Source organism: Cannabis sativa, chromosome X (assembly GCF_029168945.1).
Source record: "Cannabis sativa cultivar Pink pepper isolate KNU-18-1 chromosome X, ASM2916894v1, whole genome shotgun sequence".
Taxonomy (NCBI): domain Eukaryota; kingdom Viridiplantae; phylum Streptophyta; class Magnoliopsida; order Rosales; family Cannabaceae; genus Cannabis; species Cannabis sativa.
In genome coordinates this window covers 23,589,406-23,609,827 of record NC_083610.1, presented here as the reverse complement: position 1 = coordinate 23,609,827, position 20,422 = coordinate 23,589,406, and the positions used below count along the sequence as shown (strand labels likewise).

At 41.5% G+C, this 20,422-nt stretch overlaps 1 protein-coding gene and 1 long non-coding RNA gene across 3 annotated transcripts; one reads left to right on the top strand and one right to left on the bottom strand.

Annotated features, from left to right (window-relative positions):
• Nucleotides 1-458: 458 nt before the first annotated feature.
• LOC115713406 (lecithin-cholesterol acyltransferase-like 1) lies at nt 459-2,453 on the bottom strand. Its single transcript, XM_030641893.2, has 2 exons — nt 1,832-2,453; nt 459-1,437 (listed from the first exon to the last, which is right to left on the bottom strand). Exons 1-2 carry the CDS (start codon nt 2,236-2,238, stop codon nt 531-533), a joined length of 1,314 nt encoding a protein of 437 aa, XP_030497753.1. The 5' UTR covers nt 2,239-2,453; the 3' UTR covers nt 459-530.
• Nucleotides 2,454-3,370: 917 nt separating this feature from the next.
• LOC115713413 (uncharacterized) lies at nt 3,371-7,285 on the top strand. Of its 2 annotated transcripts, none has more exons than XR_009685131.1 (3): nt 3,371-5,994; nt 6,103-6,717; nt 6,797-7,285. It is a non-coding gene; the product is annotated as an uncharacterized LOC115713413 (long non-coding RNA). The 2 variants fall into 2 exon arrangements; XR_009685130.1 differs by having other exon boundaries at nt 3,375-5,994; nt 6,209-6,717.
• The last annotated feature ends 13,137 nt before the right edge of the window (nt 7,286-20,422 follow it).

Here is a 20,422-nt window from a genome sequence, read left to right as displayed (position 1 = left end):
ATAATCTAAAGGCTATTCTTCTTTTCTATGATAGTCAATCTACATTACATATAGCCCAAAATCTAATCTTTCATGAACGTATCAAATATATTGAGGTTGATTGTCATTTTATTCGTAATATTATTCAAGATGGTCTTATTGCGCCATCTTATATTCCCCAGGACAATTCAATTGGTGAATAGTTTTACCAAAGATTTGGGAAACAAGCAGTTTGATCTTCTGGTTCACAAGTTGGACATTTTTACTTGCGTGCTCCAACTTAAGGGGGTGTTAAAATATGATTTGGCATTGATATCATATTATTTCATATTAATTATAGGATAATCTATATAGGCATATATCATTTATTTGGTATTAGTGAAATGTTTTTCCTAAGATTATGGCTTGTAATTAGTCTTGCCGCAAGCTTGCTTTGTACATAAAAAATTAAATCAATGAGAATAAGATTAGATCCTGAATTTGACACAAACAATAGACATAGTTATTATTTATAATTTGTCATTAGTTGAATGAAAATAATACAATGTTTGTCATTTCCCAAAACTGAACTGGGAATTGATAGTAGAAATTTGCCGTACTATTTCAGAAAGGGCAGCTCCATCTTTTAGTATTTGAGTATGAGAAGCTCCAACAATTTTAATCACTCTAAGCGTTTGGTTCTGAGAATGGCTCCATAACGACTCAAGCCCCAACAAGCTGACCATATTCACCGTCCCATCTCCATCTCCATAGACAATCTCTGGTTGCTCATCGAACCCATTCGGCCCGTAGAACAGAGTTTCTGGTGTCCGTACCCCACTTCCGATCACGCACGAGACGGGGACCCCAGGCGCCGCCAGTTGATTCCGATCCATCAGAGGCAGTATGCGAGTTTTGTAAGGATAGACCCCTTGAGGGAATCCAATGTCGTTTAGGAATTCGGGGATGTCGTACGCCGTATAATTGTCGTTTGGAGTAATCACCAATGCCCTTTCCCGACCGAACAAATTGGGGTTGGGCATCAGCCACAGATTGCTCTCCGAGCTCCTCTGCTCGTCCCTTACTAGCAATGGCTCAACGAGTGGAACTCCAAGCGAGTACCCGGAAGCAAAGGTGAGCATCTCCTCCACAGTGCCGCCCCATGGAGCCGAGATTGCGATGAAGTGTTTGACGAATTTTCGGCGCCATGAGAGAGGGTTTCGATTGAGGAATTGGAGGGCAAAGAGTCCTCCTAAGCTGTGAGAGAGAAGGATTACTGGCTTGCCGCCATTGGAGGAGCTTGCGTTCTCTATCAAAGCTTTAAGGTCCTGTAGATACTTGGAGCCAACTCGGGTCGGATGACCCTCCGCAGCTAAACCGTACCGGAAGTCGTATGGGGCTCCGAACAGGGTTTTCCCGTCCTCGTACCCTATTTCCTCCAAAGACTCCACTAGATGTGCCATATACCCTGTTATCTCTCTGAAATTTGTGTAGTTCACTAATTTAGAACTTCATAAAACAAAGCAAAGCAAACTTAACTTCACCAAACAATAATTTAATCATAAACAATTATTTATATGTTAAATTCTCATTCTTTCTAATCAATATGTATCATTTAGTTGTTTAATATCTTTTAGATTTAGTCACACCACAGTAGTTCCATTATATTTAATTTATTATTAGTTGTCCTTACAATCTAAATGTAATAGTATTTTGATGTTTGGTTTGTTAAATATAATATTAACCAAAAATGTTAAAAGAAGTAAGAACAAATTTATTGTGAGTTTGAACATTTCTTTGTAATTTTTAGTTTGATAGATAAATTTCATTAGCAGGAAACTGGGTGGGTGAGTGAGGTGTGAGCTTAACTTACTTGAGATGAGGGTTGAGGTAGAGGAGGGATTGGGTGGATCCGAAATGGGGAACCCGGGTCTGGACCCCAGGGGCATTATGGTAATCATCGGTGCCCAGGTCGTAGTAGAGGGTCATACGGTGAGCGAAGCACTTGGTAAAAGGAGCCAATAGGACGCTGGGGTCGAACCATAGCCTGAACCAACCATCCTTGTTTCTGGAAATCGGGTACCACCGGTTGCACAACAGACTCGGCGGCTCGTAAGCGCTGGTCAGCCTGGCTTCTAGCTGGTTTCCGCCGTTGCCCGGGATTAGGATCAGGGGATGGAGATTGTAAGGGCTAATCGTTGCTTGACACGTGTACATCATCATCACCACCAGCGTTGCAATTAGTTTGGCCAGCTGATCCAATGTTCGTGATTCCTTCATTACCTTAGTTGGAATTTGGAACCAATTTTGGATATAATTGTGTTTCAATTCACCTAAAGTGGAAGTGTCCTGTTGTTGCTATTGCCATATTGGTGAATCGTGAATGGTGATTGATTGGTGAGAGTGGAGAGTGGGAGAAGCTAGAGTCGACGTATGCAGCTTTGTAAACGTGTGGGTGTGGTGACTGGTGAAGAAGAATCCATTACTTTATTCTGGAACAAAAATGATAAGGCTTCCAATCCTATTATACAGGCCCAATGTGAAGATCTTGAATAAAAAGCCCATCTTTGCCAATCAATGACCATTCACCATTCTAAAGTTTGAGGAAAAATGACATTTTTTTTTTTTTTTAGGTTTTTACACCACATAATGAAATTTTCACTTTTTTACTTTTATTGTGAGGTGGAATTTTTTTCAAAAATATTATGTAAATTTTATACTGTGTACTGTGTTAAATTTTCACAGGTGTTCCACTGTTGTTTAAATTATTTTGTTCTGTATTGTTTTATAAAAAAAACAGTATTTTTGTAAAAAATTCATGTGACAGTAAAATTATAAATTTTTGTCCAAAATCCAGTATTTTTGCAAAAATTCTTTTTTTTTTTTTTTGACTAAAATGTAAAATATCCATAAATTTAGAAATTAAGTTAGTAAATATTTTTTAAAAAATATTAACAAAATAGCCAAATATAATAAATTAGCTAATAAAATGAGATTTTTACACTAGATGCCAAAATTAGCATTTTTTACATTTTTATTAATGTTCGGTATTTTAAACTTTTTGATAATTTATGTTTTTCATTTTTAATTTTTTTTTTTTTAAAAAAATTAATTACAATTTTACCTTTTTGCAGATATCATGTTTTTCTCCTATTTTTGTTACACTTTACCTCTCTCTCCCTCTCTTTCTCTTTTGCTTTTTTGGTAGATCTACTGAACCTTTTCCGGAAGGGAGTTTCGGACTTATTTTTTCTTTGTTTGGTTCGTTCGATACCATAACCTCGATGGTTATGTAGCTTCTATGGAGGTTAACCCATGATAGAAGAAGATTGTATGTCGATTTTAGCAACTCAATGCCTTAAGCCACCCAACTAGCTCAGCGGTAGAGAGTCGGTACTTAATCGGCGGTCGTAGGTTCAATTCCTACTTAGGGTTTTTTAATTCATCCTTGAATTCGAAATGAAAGTGAAAACAAGAATTAGTCGCACAAGTGATTCATATCATTGCTTGTACTTGAATCAAGATTGGATTAGCAGGAAAAGAGTGAATCTGTCCTTCCTAAGCGCTTTCAGTCACCCATTAGTGCTTTCTACTTGCTGGGCTATTCCATGTCTTTCGTAGAGATTTTCTTATATATGTGAATTTTTTCTCTTTTTCAGTTCATTTTTGTTTTTTGGTCAATTAGCCACGATTTGATTTTTAAACTGTCCCAAATTTATGCCATAACCCACTTATTTCCCAACAACCTATTTCAATCACGATCCCCTCTCTTCCATAACCTGATTCTGTTTTTTTTCTTCTTCATTTCTCAATTATTTTTTAGCTGTGTATAAATGGTCACCACTAGGTTAGGTTCGATGTCACCTTCCTCTGCTAAAAAAATTCAAAGAAGACTAAGAAAGCTCCTTCGAAGTCCTCTAATCTGAAGGTTGAAGGTAAACCTAAAATGGGTTTGAAAGGCATTGTCAAGAAGGAAATGTCTAATGTCCCTGATGTTCAGAGGCTTCTGGTTCTATAAATAGACCACTTCCATCTAAGGTTGAAGCTCGTAAGGCAAACAGAACCAAGTCTTCGAAATCAGTTGAGGATGTAAGGCTTTAATAATTGTTTTTAAATTTTTTTTATTTTTTTTGTTTCTATTTTTTGTTTTCAGTTATGTGTTTTAATTTTTTTTTCTTCCTAATTTTCTAGGTTGTATCCGATTCTGACTTCGAGGATGAAGTTTCTGATTTGGATTCGAAGCCTAAAGTGAAACTCACGGTTTGTATATTTTTTCCCATTTTTGTTCTTTTTAAGTTGTATTTTTTTTTTCACTGTTTGGGTTTTTTTTTTTTTTTTGATGTTTTATATGTTTGTCTTCATATTTTTTTTTTTTGAGTATTTTAAAATTTATGTGTGTATTTGTTTAAGTTTTTCAATTTTAAGTTATTTTTGTGTTATTTTTTAGTTTTTATTGTTTTGTTTTGTTATTAGCATTTTATTTTCCCTATTTAATAAAATTAATTCATGGTAAACTGTTTATTATTTTTATTTTTGGTGATTAGTTGTTTTTTAGTTTTTAATGTATTTTTTAAGGCTTTTTGTGTTTTTGTTTTCATTTGTGAGAAAATGAAACTTTTGTAATTTTTATGTATTTTTCTAAATCGTTTTTAAGTTTCGATTTTTTGTTTATGTGGGTTTTTATTTTTATCAATTGTTTTTATGTATTTTTTCAGTTGTTTTTGTGTTGTTTAAGTTATTTTTATAGTTAATAATTTTTCAAGTTTTTCCATATTTTTTTTATAGTTGTTATTATGTTATTTTTTGGTTGTTCAACTTATAGTGTCCAATCTGTTTTGTTTGTTTTTTATTATACTGTTTTATATCATGTTTTTTTTAGTTATTTTTTTTATTTTTTTAGATGTTCAGCTAATGTTGCCATTTATGTTTTTTTTTTTTTTTTAAATTTACTTTGTTGATTATTTTTTGAGTTTTTGTATTGTATTTTTTTTTTCAGGTTCATGCTTGAAGATTTCGATATTCCAATTAAAAATTCTCTTAAGGTGTATTTTTTGTTTATGTTTTTTTTCCTTGTATCTTTCTATTTGTGTTCTTGGTTTAGTTATTTGATTTTTTATTGTATAGTTGTTTTATAGTTTGTTTTATTGTTTTTGTGATGTTTGTTTTCAACTATTGCAGGAATGGAATTTTATATATGACTAAAAAAAATTTTTTCTTGCATAAGTTGTCTCCACAGCTTTCTACAAGTTTATCCGTAATATTAAGTCTTGTCTTTCTTCTAAGCAACTTTAAATGTTTTCAAAAACTTATTTTGGACATTTCCGTAAGCTTCTTGAGTTTACAGTCCAACTCGAAGATTTTCACGGGTTGTTGTTGAGGGAGGTTCAGCGGCCTAACGATGTTGAATTGTGGGTAATGATTCGTGGTTTTAGGCTTAGGTTTAGCATTGAGGAGTTTGCATCGATAACAGGTTTAGATTGTGAAGGTGACTATAGTGTGTTGGATTTTAAGCAAGATGTTAACAGTCTTTGTGTGAAATATTGGCCGACCTCCACCTCTATTACCAAAGAATCTGTTAGGAAATGTTTAACAACAAAGAGGTGGGGTGATTCTTATGAGGATGTTGTTAAGTTGGTTGTTTTTTATTTTCTTGAATAGTTTTTGCTTAGTGGTACTAAGCATAAAAAAAATTCATGGTCCATTTTAGATATTGTAGATAGTGGTAGGTATAATGAGTTTGTTTGGGGCAAAATTCTTTTGAATTGACCATTTCGTCGTTGAAGGGTAAGCTTGACAGTTAGGTTGATAGTGTAAGAAAGGCTAAGAGTTTGGGAAAGAGGCCTAGTGTAGGTTATACTTTTTGATTGATTGTCCTCATGTATTCTAAGTTTTGTTTTATGAGTGTTGCAAATACATGAATGAGAATATTTCCAAAAGGAAATTTCTTGTATTCCAAGGTTTGTTTAGTGGGCTTGTAGCACCCAGCGAACTTTCAAAATTTTGAAAACTACAATTTTTTATGTTTCCAAAGATAAGGTACTTCAATTTTTTTTTTTTTTTTTCTGTTTATTGATAGTTGTTTTTTAGTTGTTTAATATTGTTAATGAAAATCATATTGATAATTTTGCTTTTATGTTTCTTCAGTTGAAGCTTTCTAATATGAATTACTTCTGTTGAGTTTAAATCCTTGAAACTGAGTAGTTTTAAGTTTAACACTGATTACAATTCTTACAAGAGTAAGTCTGTTCAGGAAGAAGCTTTTGTGGGTAAGAGTGACATATCTATCAAACTTAATGGTTTTTTTGAAAAAATGGATGGTTTGGAGGTTAAGATTGATTTGCTGCACACTCCCCAACAGCAGTGGCGGACCCAGAATTTAAAGTGAGGAGGGGCGTAAATAAATTTAAAAAGAAAATATTAAGTGTAGTTAGTGGGGTTTGAACCTTTACCCTCTAACCTATTTACCAACTACCTTAACCATTACACCAAGGTTACTATTATATGTATAAATATCATCTTTTAATACAAATATATGTTGTAACTAATTAAAATACATATACATTTTTTTCTCGATTTTTTTTTCAGGGGGGGCGACTGCCCCCCCTCGCTACAATGTGGGTCCGCCCCTGCCCAACAGAATATATCATCTGATTTGGTTGAGTTGAAAGAGTTCATTGTTGCCCAGTTTATTTATTTTGCTACCCAATGGCTACAATGCAGACACAGTTTTCATCCGTGCTTGTTGATTTTGTTGCTAAGGTATGATGGATTTTCTATAGTTGTTTTTAAGTTTGTTTTTAGTTACTTATATATGCTTTTGTTTCCAAAATTTTTACAGCACAAAGGTAGCGACTCTTCCAATGATGATGGTGGTAGTAATAATGAAGAACATATTGAATCAGACGGTAATAAAGAAGCAGATGATAATGAAGAAGCAGATGATAATAAAGAAGAGTAGGATGATAAAGATGAAGATTTAGAGGAAGGTAGTGGTGATGAAGAGGAGGAGGGTAGTGATGGAGAACAAAAAGATGCAGATGATAATGATGATTTTGAGTCAAAAGAAAAAGATGAGAAGGGCAGTGATGATGAATGCGATGATAGTGAGAAGAAAGTAGATCATTAGACAATGTAACTATGTTTTCGTTACTTTGTATGTCATATTTTATTGTAATTCCAAGTTTATGGGGTAAATAGCGGCATAAGTACCCAAAGTTTTATGTGTGTAAGCGGCATAAGTACCCAATGTTTGTAAAACTGTAATTTTCTTCTAGTTTTGTCAGCACAGACTCTGTTTTAAATTTATTAAAAGAACGTTTGGAAGTAACTGATACTACATATTTTTATCTAGACCCAATAATCAATAATTTAGGCCTTATATGTGCCTTGTTTAAGACAATAACAGAGTCTGTACTGATAAAATTAAAGAAAAATTACAGTTTTACAAATATTGGGTACTTATACTGCTAAAAATAAACATTGAGTTTATGCCGCTTACAAACATAAAACTTTAGGTACTTATGCCGCTATTTACCCTAGTTTTTTTTATGTTGTTGTTATGTTATTTTATGTATAGAGTCTTTTTCTGTATGAATTTACTATTTATTTTACAGACGCTTATTATGTACTTGTTATATTTTTAGAATAATTATATTTTGATTATGGTTATTATATTTAATCATGTTCTCTGTTTCTTTCTTTTTTCTAATTGTTTTGGTTGTTGTGTAGTTTGTTCAGAGTTGTTCTTAGTTGCTTTTATCTTTAAAGATTACAATTTTTTTATTCTTATTTTTGTATTTTTTTATCATCAAGAATTTTATTGATGTTGTTGCCCCTGATTTTGTCTAAAATACGTGGACCAACTGGATTGAGACATGTAGATTGAAGGGATTTAACGTTTAGATAATTCAGCTAAGTCTCTTTAGCCAAAGGGATCAGCCTTAGACATGCCTCCCGGAGAAGGCACGTGAGTCTCACATACTCCCGGAGAGCAAAGCTACAACAAAGCATCTCCGGGAGGTGTCAGATCCTATCTGAACAGTCACCTCGCATTTAATGCCGCATGGGAGAAGGCGTATTGAAACTGCCATATGTCTTAAAGTCTGACGGCGTAACCCCCTTTCTGCAGCTACTACGCTATGATTAGTAAGCATAGTGACGACTACTTTATGAGGAATCACATCAGTCAAGAAGGATAAAGGACTACGTCCATTAAACCCCTACAAAGCCTAGGGATTAGACCATGCATTTCCTATGATGTATCCATTGGGAATGTGTGCCTTTACTGAAAATTACAGAAAGACATGTACCTCAATTCTAGGGAGCACCCCACAAAAACACTATAAATACCCCCCAAACTCATTAAGGCAAGGGTCGAGAATTCTGGGTTTCATAAGAACTAGAGAGGAAAACCACCAAGAACATTCTCTGTAATAAATACTATCATAAATACACTGACTCGTAGACTAAGGCTCATTAATGCCCCAACCACGTAAAAATCTCTCTCATTAATTCCTTATAGCTTTCTTAAATATTATTATTATATTGGTTGCCGAAAACCTCGGTCAACATTTTGGTGATTTCATTGAGAGCTGAAGGAAGCGTCTAAAAGTAGACAGTACATTACAACACAACAATGGTGGAGACTCGAAACACACGTCAACCTCGTCCTCTTCAAGATGCTCAAGACCCGAACAATGAAGATGTGGCCTCAAGAGTGAATGTGGGCTCTGAGGAAGAAGAAGGAACCCACGACGACGAATATGAAGGAAACTTCGATGAGTACGACGCCTACGACGAAGGCAGCTACACAGAGCTGGTACTCTTGAGACGAAAGGCTGCCAATCACGAAGCTGAAATCGAAGCCCAAAAAGAACAAAACCAAAAAATGCAAGAGGTGATGCTGGCCATGCAAAAAGCCATAAAGGCAGCAGGAATCCACGTGCATCCTAAAGCCATCCCTGCTAGACCAGAAGAATCCTCTCCAAGCGCCCAAAAGTAGAAGTCTAGGGAACCTAGCCCCATAAGGTATCCCTTCGAAGGGAACCCAAAGAAAAACCCTACTTCCACTCCTAAAAAAAAAGAAAAAGGTGCAGGATCCGCGAAAGGTCCCCTCAGATTTCCCGAAAGGGAAAGGTCCGCAGAGGGGCGAACTCCGAAAAGGGAGTGTTGGCCCTCAGGATCGAGAGGACCAAATGAGCGTTTCCGTGCACCAAGAACCCGGAGGGAGAGGAAGAAGGGGCCAGAAATGTCCTCCCATCGATCTGAGATATCAGATTAACGAGAACCACAGTGACCTCCGGGATCACCTGGACCAAAAGAAATACGGACCCGTAATCTCCACGGGAACGTTAAACGAAGGAATCATGGCAGAGCTAGCCATACTCTGAAAAGACATTGCCCGAGTCTACCGACGACAAAAAGGCGATGCTCCGACTCTGACTGTGAAGACCGAGAGCCTTGTGCCAAGCACATCCTGGAAGCGGAGCTCTCCAAAAATTTTAAGATGCTTGAAATGGCAGCTTATACCGGGAACTCGGACCCTAGCGATCACCTGTCACGGTTCAACCGAGTCATGACGGTCATGAGAGTCAGCAACGACGCCAAGTGTTTGTGCTTCCCGCTTACTCTAAACGGATCCGCGGAAGAGTGGTTCAAGAAACTGGAACCAGGATCCATGGATTGCTGGAATAAGTTGCAAACCAGCTTCCGGAGACAGTTTGTCGCCGCAAGGAAAGTTAATCTGGAGGTCAGCGCCTTGACTAACATCAAGCAGCTGCCCACGGAGACATTGAAGAATTTCATAAAGAGGTTCAAGGAAGAAGCCTCAAAAACCAAGAAAGTCGATGACGGACAACAACTCGCCCTTCTTCAAGCAAGCATCCGTACAGGGACTCCATTTTGGAACGAGTTACAATAAGAAGGAGCTTCCAACCTTCAAGATTTCCAGAAGAGAGTCCAAAAATATATCAACCTGGAAGAGGCCCAAATAGTGGCCTATGGGGGATACTATCCCACTGGGATAGCAGGATACGTACCCGGAGCTCAGCTCCCAGGAACCTGGCCAACAGCCGCTCCACCGATGAGCGGCATACAATTTTTTGCTACTCCCAGATATGGTCAAAGCTAGGCCTTGGCCCCCGCATCTTCTCACTTTGGAAATCCCTCGGGGATGAGTGGACAAGCCCTGTTGCACTCCGTTCCGCCCGCAAGCTTAGCAGGTCCTTCTCAAGGCTCTCAGAGCAAGAGATCCTCAAAAGGTAGCAATCGGTCGGAGGATAAGCGGCAGAAAAGGGGGTACACTCCCCAGTATACCCAGTACACGGAGCTAACGGACTCCCAAGAGCGTGTGTATTTTGTACCAGGCAAAATACGCACTACCGGAGACCGCCTCCTCTGTACAAGGACAGCTGCCGGAGGGACCCCAATAAAAGATGCGAGTACCACAACGACATTGGGCACAACACCAATGAATGCAAAAATCTCAAGGATGAGATCGAAAACTTGATCCGATTGGGACATCTTTACGAGTGGATCAAGAACTGGTTGCCTCACCTCAATCCGGTCCAGGCAGCAGGAGCTTTGCCTCAAGGACCACCAGGGGGTGTAGCCGGAGCATTGGCCCCAGTTGCTCCCCTCGGAGATGCACAACATATCCCTGGCCTGCCACCAAGACCCAACGGGAGAGTGGCTATGATCTCAGGAGGACCTCACATCGGGGGAACTACCCGGAAGGAGCTGAAACGTTACGCGGGGGTCGTGAAGCACAAAGAGGTTTGGGAGGTCACTCAACTCCCAGCTCAAAGGCCCCGGCTAATGGACCAGCCCATTATATTCACAGAAGAGGACGCTAAGACAGTGCGTTTTCCTTATCATGACACCTTGGTCATAGAGACTCCCATTGCCAATAAGATTGTGGCTAGAGTCCTGATCGATAACAGGAGTTCTGTGAATTTATTATTCAAAGAGGCCTTCACTACAATAGGCCTAACAGACCGAGATCTTTCACCAAGCAGTTCACAGCTCACGGGGTTTAATGGAACAACACTTATCCCGATGGGAAAAGTGAGGCTCCCAGTCACCTTGTGCCCGAACACACCCCAAAGCACTTTCAAATACTGTACATTTGTGGTGGTGGACTGCCCAACAGCTTATAATGCAATCCTCGGCCGACCAGCCCTGGTGGATTTTGGTGCAGTCACGTCAATAAGGCACTTGTGCCTGAAATTCCCCACTCAAGAGGCTGGGATAGGAACCGTAAGAGGAAACCAAGGGGAGGCCAGGCAGTGTTACAACGTTGCTGCCCACCTACCCGTCCTAATGGTCCGTGAAATTATTGAGCCAGAAATGGCGGAAGAAGATGAGTTGGATCCCCGTGTGGGATCCGAGAAAATTGTAGAACCCATGGAGGATGTCGAGGAAGTGTCAGTGTGCGACCTTGACTCCACAAAAGTCCTCCGGCTAGGAAAGAGCCTAGAACCGGAGGAAAAAGAAAAAATAATAAAGACACTGAGGGGTGCCACAGATGTTTTCGCGTGGTGTCAAGAAGACATGACCGGCATAAGCCCCCACGTCATAACCCACGTCCTTAATGTCAATCCGGACATGCCACCGGTCCAATAGAAGCGACGTCCCCTCGACTCAGTGAAGGCTAAAGCCTTAGAAAAAGAGGTGGACGAACTGCTAACCAGTGGCATGATTCGAGATGTGTATTACCCAGAATGGCTAGCCAATCCGGTACTGGTACCGAAGCCGAACGGGACATGGCAGGTTTGTATAGACTTTACCGATCTGAACAAAGCCTGCCCAAAGGATTGTTTCCCCTTGCCGATGATCGACCAGATGGTGGACGCCACCTCCAGATTCAAGCTATTGTCCTTCATGGACGCATACGCCAGTTACAACCAGATTAAGATGGACATTGCAATCAAGAGTGCACTAGCTTCAAGACCGATAAGGGGGTATACTGCTACCTGGTCATGCCTTTCGGACTGAAGAATGCTGGCGCAACTTACCAAAGAATGGTGAACCAGATGTTCAAGGGCCTTCTGGGGCGAAATATGGAGGTATACGTGGACGACATGCTGGTCAAGTCGAAGGCGTGCACTAGCCACGCGGATGACCTAGAAGAATTCTTCGAAGTGGTCCGGAGATACGGAATGAAACTCAACCCGAAGAAGTGCACTTTCAGGGTTAAGTCGGGAAAGTTTATGGGCTTCATTGTCAGTCAGCGGGGAATTGAGGCAAATCCAGAAAAAATCCAAGCTCTCCTAAGCATGCCTTCCCCCAAGAAGCACAAAGATGTCTAGAGTTTAACCGGAAAGGTTGTTGCCCTGAGCCTTTTTATCTCCCGGTCCACAGATAAATGCATTCCCTTCTTCAACATCTTGAAGAAATGTCAGAAATTCGAATGGTCCGACGAGTGCAAGGAGGCATTCAAAAAACTGAAAGAGCACATGGCTAAGCCACCAATTCTATCGAAGCCCGTTCTCGGAGAGGATTTGTTCCTATACTTGGCTGTCTCTGAGAATGCGGTTAGCGCGGCCCTAGTACGGGAAGAGGAAAAAACTCAGCATCTCGTGTACTATGTCAGCAAGTGCATGATAGGAGCGGAGACACGATACTCGGTGATTAAAAAACTAGTTTTTTGCCTCCTGATGGCCTCGAGAAAGTTGAGACCTTATTTCCAATCTCCCTCGATCAAGGTATTAACCAACCACACGCTCCAGCAAGTCTTACAAAAGCCAGAGGCGTCCGGAAGGCTCCTCAAATGGGCAATGAAGTTAAGCCAATTTGATCTACACTACATTCCACGCATTTCCATAAAAGGGCAGGTGCTAGCAGACTTCATCAAAGAGTGCAATGAAGCTGAAGCTACCGCAGACATACCCACACCACCAGTCCCGACATGGAAGGTATTCGTGGATGGCGCCTCCAACGAGAACGGATCCGGAGCAGGGGTCGCAATGATATCCCAGAACGGACTTCGACTCCAAGCAGCCCTACGGTTCAAATTCTCAGCTTCTAACAATGAAGCCGAATACGAAGCCCTAATAGCAGGGCTGAGATTAGCAAAAACCGTGGGGGCTAAAAGAGTAGAAGTCTACAGCGATTCACAACTGGTAGTAAACCAGGTGTCCGGAGAATATCAGACGCACGGAGAAAAAATGGCTGCATATGTGGCGATAGTCTGGGAACTGCTCCACGAGTTCACGGACTATAAAGTAGAAAGAATCCCCAGGGAAAAGAATGCTCACGCGGACTGTCTGGCTAAGTTAGCTTCAGACAGCGAAATTGAGAAACTGGGGGTGGTACCTGTGGAACGCTTGGCAGAGCCAAGCATCAAAGTAAAAGATGCCATAACAGCAGTTGAGCAAGAGCCCAGCTGGATGGTTCCCATCATCGAAAACATAACAAAAGGTGAGTTGCCCCAAGAAAAGGCACTGTTTAGGAGGATACATTATCAAGCGCACCGTTATGTGATGATGGACAAAATTCTCTATCGAAGAGGACTCAGCATGCCTTATTTAAGGTGTGTATCGGACCCTGAAGCTAAGCAAATTATGCTAGAGGTCCACGAGGGGTTCTGTGGAGATCATACAGGAGGCCCAAGTCTCTCAAAGAAAATATTGAGACAAGGGTACTTCTGGCCAACAATGAAAAAAGATTGCATAGACTACGTCCAGAAATGTGATTCGTGCCAAAGGTTCGCAAACATACCGAGAGCTCCTCCCAATGAGATTACCCTGATGACTAGTCCCTGGCCCTTTGCGGTCTGGGGAATAGATCTTATTGGGTCCCTGCCAACGGGAAAGGGAGGAGTAAAGTATGCAACAGTAGCAGTAGACTACTTCACCAAGTGGACGGAGGCTGAGCCAATGAAGACTATAACTGCTAAAAAAGCACTAGACTTTGTTATCAAAAATATAGTGTGTCTATACGGCTTGCCTCACAAAATAGTCTCTGACAACAGAAAGTAATTCGATTGCGAAGAGTTCACTGACTTCTGCAACCAACACAGAGTCGTTAAAAGCTTCTCTACGGTAGCAAGGCCGCAAACAAACGGACAAGCAGAAGCGGTCAACAAAATCCTAAAGGTCACCCTAAAGAAAAAGCTGCTGGCCTGCAAAAAAAATTTGCCTGAAGAATTGCGAAGAGTGTTATGGGCATACTGGACGACCCTAAGAACCACGACCGGCCACTCGCCATTTTCAATGGCATACGGTTGTGAAGCAATGGTCCCGGTGGAAACGTTATTCCCGTCCCACAGGAGAACAACTTACGATCCAACAACAAACAAGGCTTTATTACAAGAAGCGTTGGATCAAATTGAAGAACTCTGGGATGAGTCTCAAATACGAATGGCGGCTAATCAAAAGAATGTGACTAAGTACTTTAACTCCAAGGTTAAAAGTAGAAAATTTACTATTGGTGATATGGTCTTAAGAAGAGTCTTCCCAGCCACTCAAGAACCCGGAGTGGGGGTACTTGGGCCAAATTGGGAAGGGCCATATGAAATTGAGGATGAGATCAGCTCCGGAACCTATAAGCTAAAAAGATTGGACGAAACCATTGTGCCCAGGGCCTGGAACGTCGATCATCTCCGAAAGTATTACCAATAGTCCAAAAATGTAAACTTAGGCTTTGTTAAAAGAATTTGTACCGGAAAGTGTATGCAACCTCTAAATTTTGAATAAAGCTGAGTGCCTTAAAAACAATATTTTCATGCCACTCAGGGGGTACTAAGGCATACCACACGGACAAATGTAAAACAGGCCAAAAGTAAAAACCAAAATCAAACAGAATATATATCAATGTAAAAATATATATATTTAAATATCCTGACCCAAAAGCAGGTCCAAAAAAAATAATATACTAAGGGCCTGGGGACGGGCCATAATAATTGTCTCCCCTTAGAAGATAATAAAAATTGTCTGAAAGGAAAGAAAAGAGACTGTAAATAAAGAAGAAAAAAAATAGTTGTAATGGTGAAATCGGTTGGTCTCCGCGGCCTATTCAATACGAGGAGGAAGACGAGGGCCCCGTCGCTCTTCAAGTAACGCATCAAGCCTTTTCTTCTTCTCTCAAAACTTAGCAAGAGCCTCCTCAGGCTTGGGATAGAATTCAAGTTTGATACTCTGGCCATTTGACTGCTAGGCCATATAGACGCCATCATCGAAGCGCTTGACGCAATGCTTGCAGATGACGGGGGTCAGGAGCTCATCTCTTTTAGCCTTTTTCAAGGCCTGATCTCTGAAATCCCTTAGCTCCTTCACCTCCACAGTCAGGTTGGCTGTCGACTGCAAGTCTGCCTGATGCAACTCCTCTAAGGACTTCACCTTGGCAGCCATCTCGTCCATAGCTTCCTTGGCTTCCCGAAGCTCGCATTTGGCCCTGGCTGCGGCCTCGCCCTCCACCTTCAACGCCTCATGGTGCCTCGCCTCCGCCTCAGCCTCCCTTTGCTTGGCCTCCTCTCGGAACTTTGCCTCTGCAAGGGCCTCCCTTTGTTGAGCCTCCTCCTGGAACGCCCGCCTTTCGGCAGACAAGTCTTGCAGGATCCTCACGGCCTCATCTATGCCCCCAAATTCGGACATGACGAAGCCATGGTCGATCAGGGTCTTGGAAAGGCGGCTGGTCTCGGTAGTAATCTGAAAAAAGAAACAAGAGTGAGATTAGATGCCTTAGACAAAATATCAAAGGAGGGAATAAATTACAAGTACTCACCGCGGCCATGGTAGAGCTGATGTCTTGGACTTGGTAAATAGAGTTCAAGGAGGCACAAGCCGCATATCTTTTGGCTGGGAACTAAGTCAGGTGGGAGACAAACTGGCTGGTCATCTCCGAGGCAAAGGGAGCTAGGGTGGGCCCAACAAAGCGATTGAACTAATCCGTTAAAGGGTCCATGTTCAGGTCCCAAGGATTTCAGAAGGCGTCCTCGTGTAAAGTGTTCTGCTACTCTTCCCGCAGAATCTTCTTTAAGGCCTCCACCTCAGCGTGCCCCCGACTATACTAGTCCAGGGCGTAGTTGTGCTTGGCGACTTGGAGATTTTACCTCTCCTCATCCGCAGGAACCGGGGTCAGCACAATGCCGTGCGACACAGTGTATTCCTCCACTTCGGAAGGAATCCCGGAGTCGTTGCTCACCGCCGGAGTGTCCCCCCTCTGGGTCCGCTTGGGAGGCTCAGTCTCAACCATCTTGCCCTTCCGCTTGCGCTCAAGGGCGGTCACATCCTCCACCTCGCCTTCCTCGACTTCCCCCTCCCCGTCTATCAAGAAGATCGTGCCTAAAGGGGCACTGAACGAGGACCTCCCGGTCGTCACCAGCTAGGAGGGAGCCAGAGGCAGAGAGGCATCAGGGCTGTATGCCTCGGCAAGAGTAGCTAGGAGATCTTCCATAGGCCTGACTGCTGCAACAAAGAAATAAGCTAAGTGTTAGAATAATCATGAGAAAGGCATACGCCCAACAAAAAAGCAATAAAACTAATCCTACCCTGACTCTCTAATTCAGCCCTAGCAAAGTCTTGGATCACAGTGCTGCCTTCATCATCCCCGAGAAAACTGTCTGAGGGGAGAAACCAGCTGGAAGACAAATGGGCTGAATGGTCCAGGGGGATAGGCGCCGGAGGTCCAGAGCCTATCTGGGATCGACCCAAAAAATGGCCTTAGTGGGAAAAATAATATTCTTTGGCGTGATTCCCCCACCGGGTGGAAGGCATTCTAAACCTACGAAGGCGCTCATCGAACCCTATGGGTCTAAGTTGGGTATACTCTCGGGCGGGAGGAACATAATGTATTATTAAAGGAGACTTACCAGAACCTGAAGTACTGGCGTCGGGAGCACCAGTATTGGGAACTGGGAACACAGGCTTGGGCCTGGGGGGCCTCCGCTCCGGAGGAGCTTCCAGACGAAGGGTCCTCCCGGCTGCTGCCTGGGCCTTGATATAGGCCAGCTCATGTTCCCTCTTAAAGAGGTACTTCTGGTATTGGTCCTCCGCCGAGGCAATTATCTCCACCTGGAGTGCCCTTTCCGCAGCCGGAGTCCTCACATTCGGGCAGATGACCTTGGAGAGGTTGAAATCATCCACCGACTGATTCTCAGATATCAGCTTGGCCTTTCGACAGTTCTCTGTCGTGACCAAGTCCCCAACATCGAGGGCCTTCTTGTCATAAGTGGAAAAAGTCTTGGCTCGCTGGAGGAACACTCAGGTAGGCGCAGTCCGCAGGTAAGGTGGGATCCTGACCCACTCTGTAAGAAGCTCAGGGCGGTCCATGGCCTGGAAGCCGGAGGAAAAGAAGAAGCGGTGACGGTACTCCTTCACGTGTTTTTGCTGGTTGAAAGGGACTGGGCCCTCGTTCAAAGGGTGGGCCTGAAGGCCATAAAAATCGTCTTTAAATTTATCCCCCTTCTTGGGGATAGAAACAAGTTCGTAAAAATACAAAATTTCAGCCGGACTGGGCGAACCCCAGCTTCGGGCGGTATACAAAATAAATAAGCTTGAAAGCAGGCGGTAAGCTTGAGGGATTAGTTGGTATGGCGCAAGGCCGACAAAAACAAGAAAATTTACAAAGTAGTCCTGAAGAGGGAGCATAGCCCCAGACATTAAATGGGTCTGGCTCCAAGCTTCGAAGCCCCCGTAGTTGTGGTTGGGTGTCTCCTCGTCCCGAGGCAACCGGTGGAAGGTCCCGGAGGCTGAGGGTTTGATGCCTGCCACCACCACAATCTTTTCAAGTTGGTGGGCACAAGTGAGTGTGGAGTGGAGCTCAGCCGCCTCCCATCCGTTAGCACGGGACTTATAGTTCTCCTGGGCCACGGGACCCTGCATGACCTCCTCCAGGGTGGCTAGTTGAACCTCTCCCTTCTTGGAAGACTTAGAACCAGACGCGAAAGCAGACATGTTGGTTCTGAAAAAATTGAGAAAATCCAGCAGTTAGGCCCCAAACCAAACTCTAATGTTCGAAAAAGGGAATGGGGGTCCCCTAACCGCTGGAAAGAGGTCCCCTCCGGAAACTTGCCAAATAAGAAAACCCCAAGAGGTTTTCCTTGGCAAGAATCGGGTGCAAGAATCCCAAAGGCAGTGACATTGCAAAAAAGAAAAAAAAATAAAAGGAAAAAAAGGCAAAGCGGAAAAGGCAAGATCTACTCTAAGCCCTAAAGATGTTATGACGTAAGATGAAGATGATTCCTCAACAGAAACGTGGTGAAAAGGAGAAATGTAAACGCAAAAAAGAGGAATTTAATGCATCATACAGAAACTCAGGCAAACCCATCCCTAGAAGTTCGACATCCAACCCAGAAATCATAAACCATGCTATATAAACGAACAGTAAACAAGTATACAGTATACAAAGAACTTACATGAAGTTTGAAGGCTGGGGGTTGGTGTTGATCGCCGGTAGAACAAAGACTGGCAACGTTGAAGGAATAAAAGCAAGTAATCTATGGTGTTTGAAGCTTCTTTTCTCTCTGAGAAAACTCTAAGAAAATTTGATAAAGTGCTGAAAGTAACCAAATGAAGTAAGAAGGCTGGCTTTTATAGGCCAGAACAGGTGTGAGACAACTGTGATGAACCACCGTCGTACGGTCAGGATGGCAATCGATTCGAATTCTACAGATCCAACAGTTGGAGTAAACACTCATCAAGGCGGTAGAAAACGTTTGAGTACCCGTCTGACACCCATTTAATGCGCCGTATCAATAAATGGACAGAAAACGAATCGTTGTCTACAAAAAGCAAATAACTGTAGTAATGATGGTCATTAATATATCCCCACGTGCCCAAGGCACGTGCCAGGAAACTGATAAGCCAACCGGAGGCATCTAAGCAAGCCTTGTTTACTTTTTCACCAAACAAGGCTTGGGGGGTGAATGTTGCCCCTGATTTTGTCCAAAATACGTGGACAACTGGATTGAGACACGTAGATTGAAGGGGTTTAACGTTTAGATAATTCAGCTAAGTCTCTTTAGCCAAAGGGATCAGCCTTAGACATGCCTCCCGGAGAAGGCACGTGAGTCTCACATACTCCCGGAGAGCAAAGCTACAACAAAGCATCTCCGGGAGGTGTCAGATCCTATTTGAACAGTCACCTTGCATTTAATGCCGCATGGGAGAAGGCGTATTGAAACTACCATATGTCTTAAAGTCTGACGGCGTAACCCCCTTTCTGCAGCTACTACGCTATGATTAGTAAGCCTAGTGACGGCTACTTTATGAGGAATCACATCAGTCAAGAAGGATAAAGGACTACGTCCATTAAACCCCTACAAAGCCTAGGGATTAGACCATGCATTTCCTATGATGTATCCATTGGGAATGTGTGCCTTTACGGAAAATTACAGAAAGACATGTACCTCAATTCTAGGGATCACCCCACAAAAACACTATAAATACCTCCCAAACTCATTAAGGCAGGGGTCTAGAATTCTGGGTTTCATAAGAACTAGAGAGGAAAACCACCAAGAACATTCTCTGTAATAAATACTATCGTAAATACACTGACTCGTGGACTAAGGCTCATTAATACCCCAACCACGTAAAAATCTCTCTCATTAATTCCTTATAGCTTTCTTAAATATTATTATTATATTGGTTACCGAAAACCTCGATCAACAGACGTCAATGATGGAGTTACTCTAATTGATGTTGAGGCTACTGTTCAGTCAGGTGTGAAAGTTGTTGAGATTATGGTAATGTTGTTTGTTTATTGATTTCTGATTTTTTTTGTTGTTATGTTATGTGCTTCTTCTAATTTCTTTTTTTTAAAAAAATAAAAAATAAAAAATTATATAGATATCTTCAGGTGAGATTGGTTGTGAATTTGGTAAACAAGTTCCAGATGCTGAAGATATTGAGATTAATGAGCCTCCTGTTGTTAATGATGTGGTATGGTTGTTTTTTTTTAGTTGCTCAATATTTACTTATATAATGATTGACTTTCTATTTTATACGTATATGTATCTATATAAATGGGTTCAACATATGTTGGAGTAGATTCTAATATTCAAGTTGTAGAAGATGATCTTGTTGTGATTAAGGAAACTCCTATTGTTGAAAAAAGAAAAACTAAGAAATCAGTAGCTTTGACATCTCCTTTTATGGAGTTTGACTCTTCACTTTCAAGTTCTAAAAATGGATCTGGTTGTGGAGTTGTTAAGTATGTAGCTGGTTTGTGTCCTCTTGATGATAAGATTGGAGAAGATGTTGACTATAAATACGAGAATAATTTTGACTTATGGCTACGTGAAGATCGTTGAACAAAGAAAGAACAGTATGTTATTTTGTTTAATCTTTTTTTGTTTCTTGTTTGTTTATTTTTATAAATATTTTTTTTTATTTTGTAATATTTTTATTTGTTTTTTTTTTCTTTTAGCAATGACAAGGACAGGATTTACTTGAAGGACAAGGATAAGATAAGTTTACCTTTTCGTTTTGGTGTGGAAGATGTTGCATCAAATATGTGGTTTCAT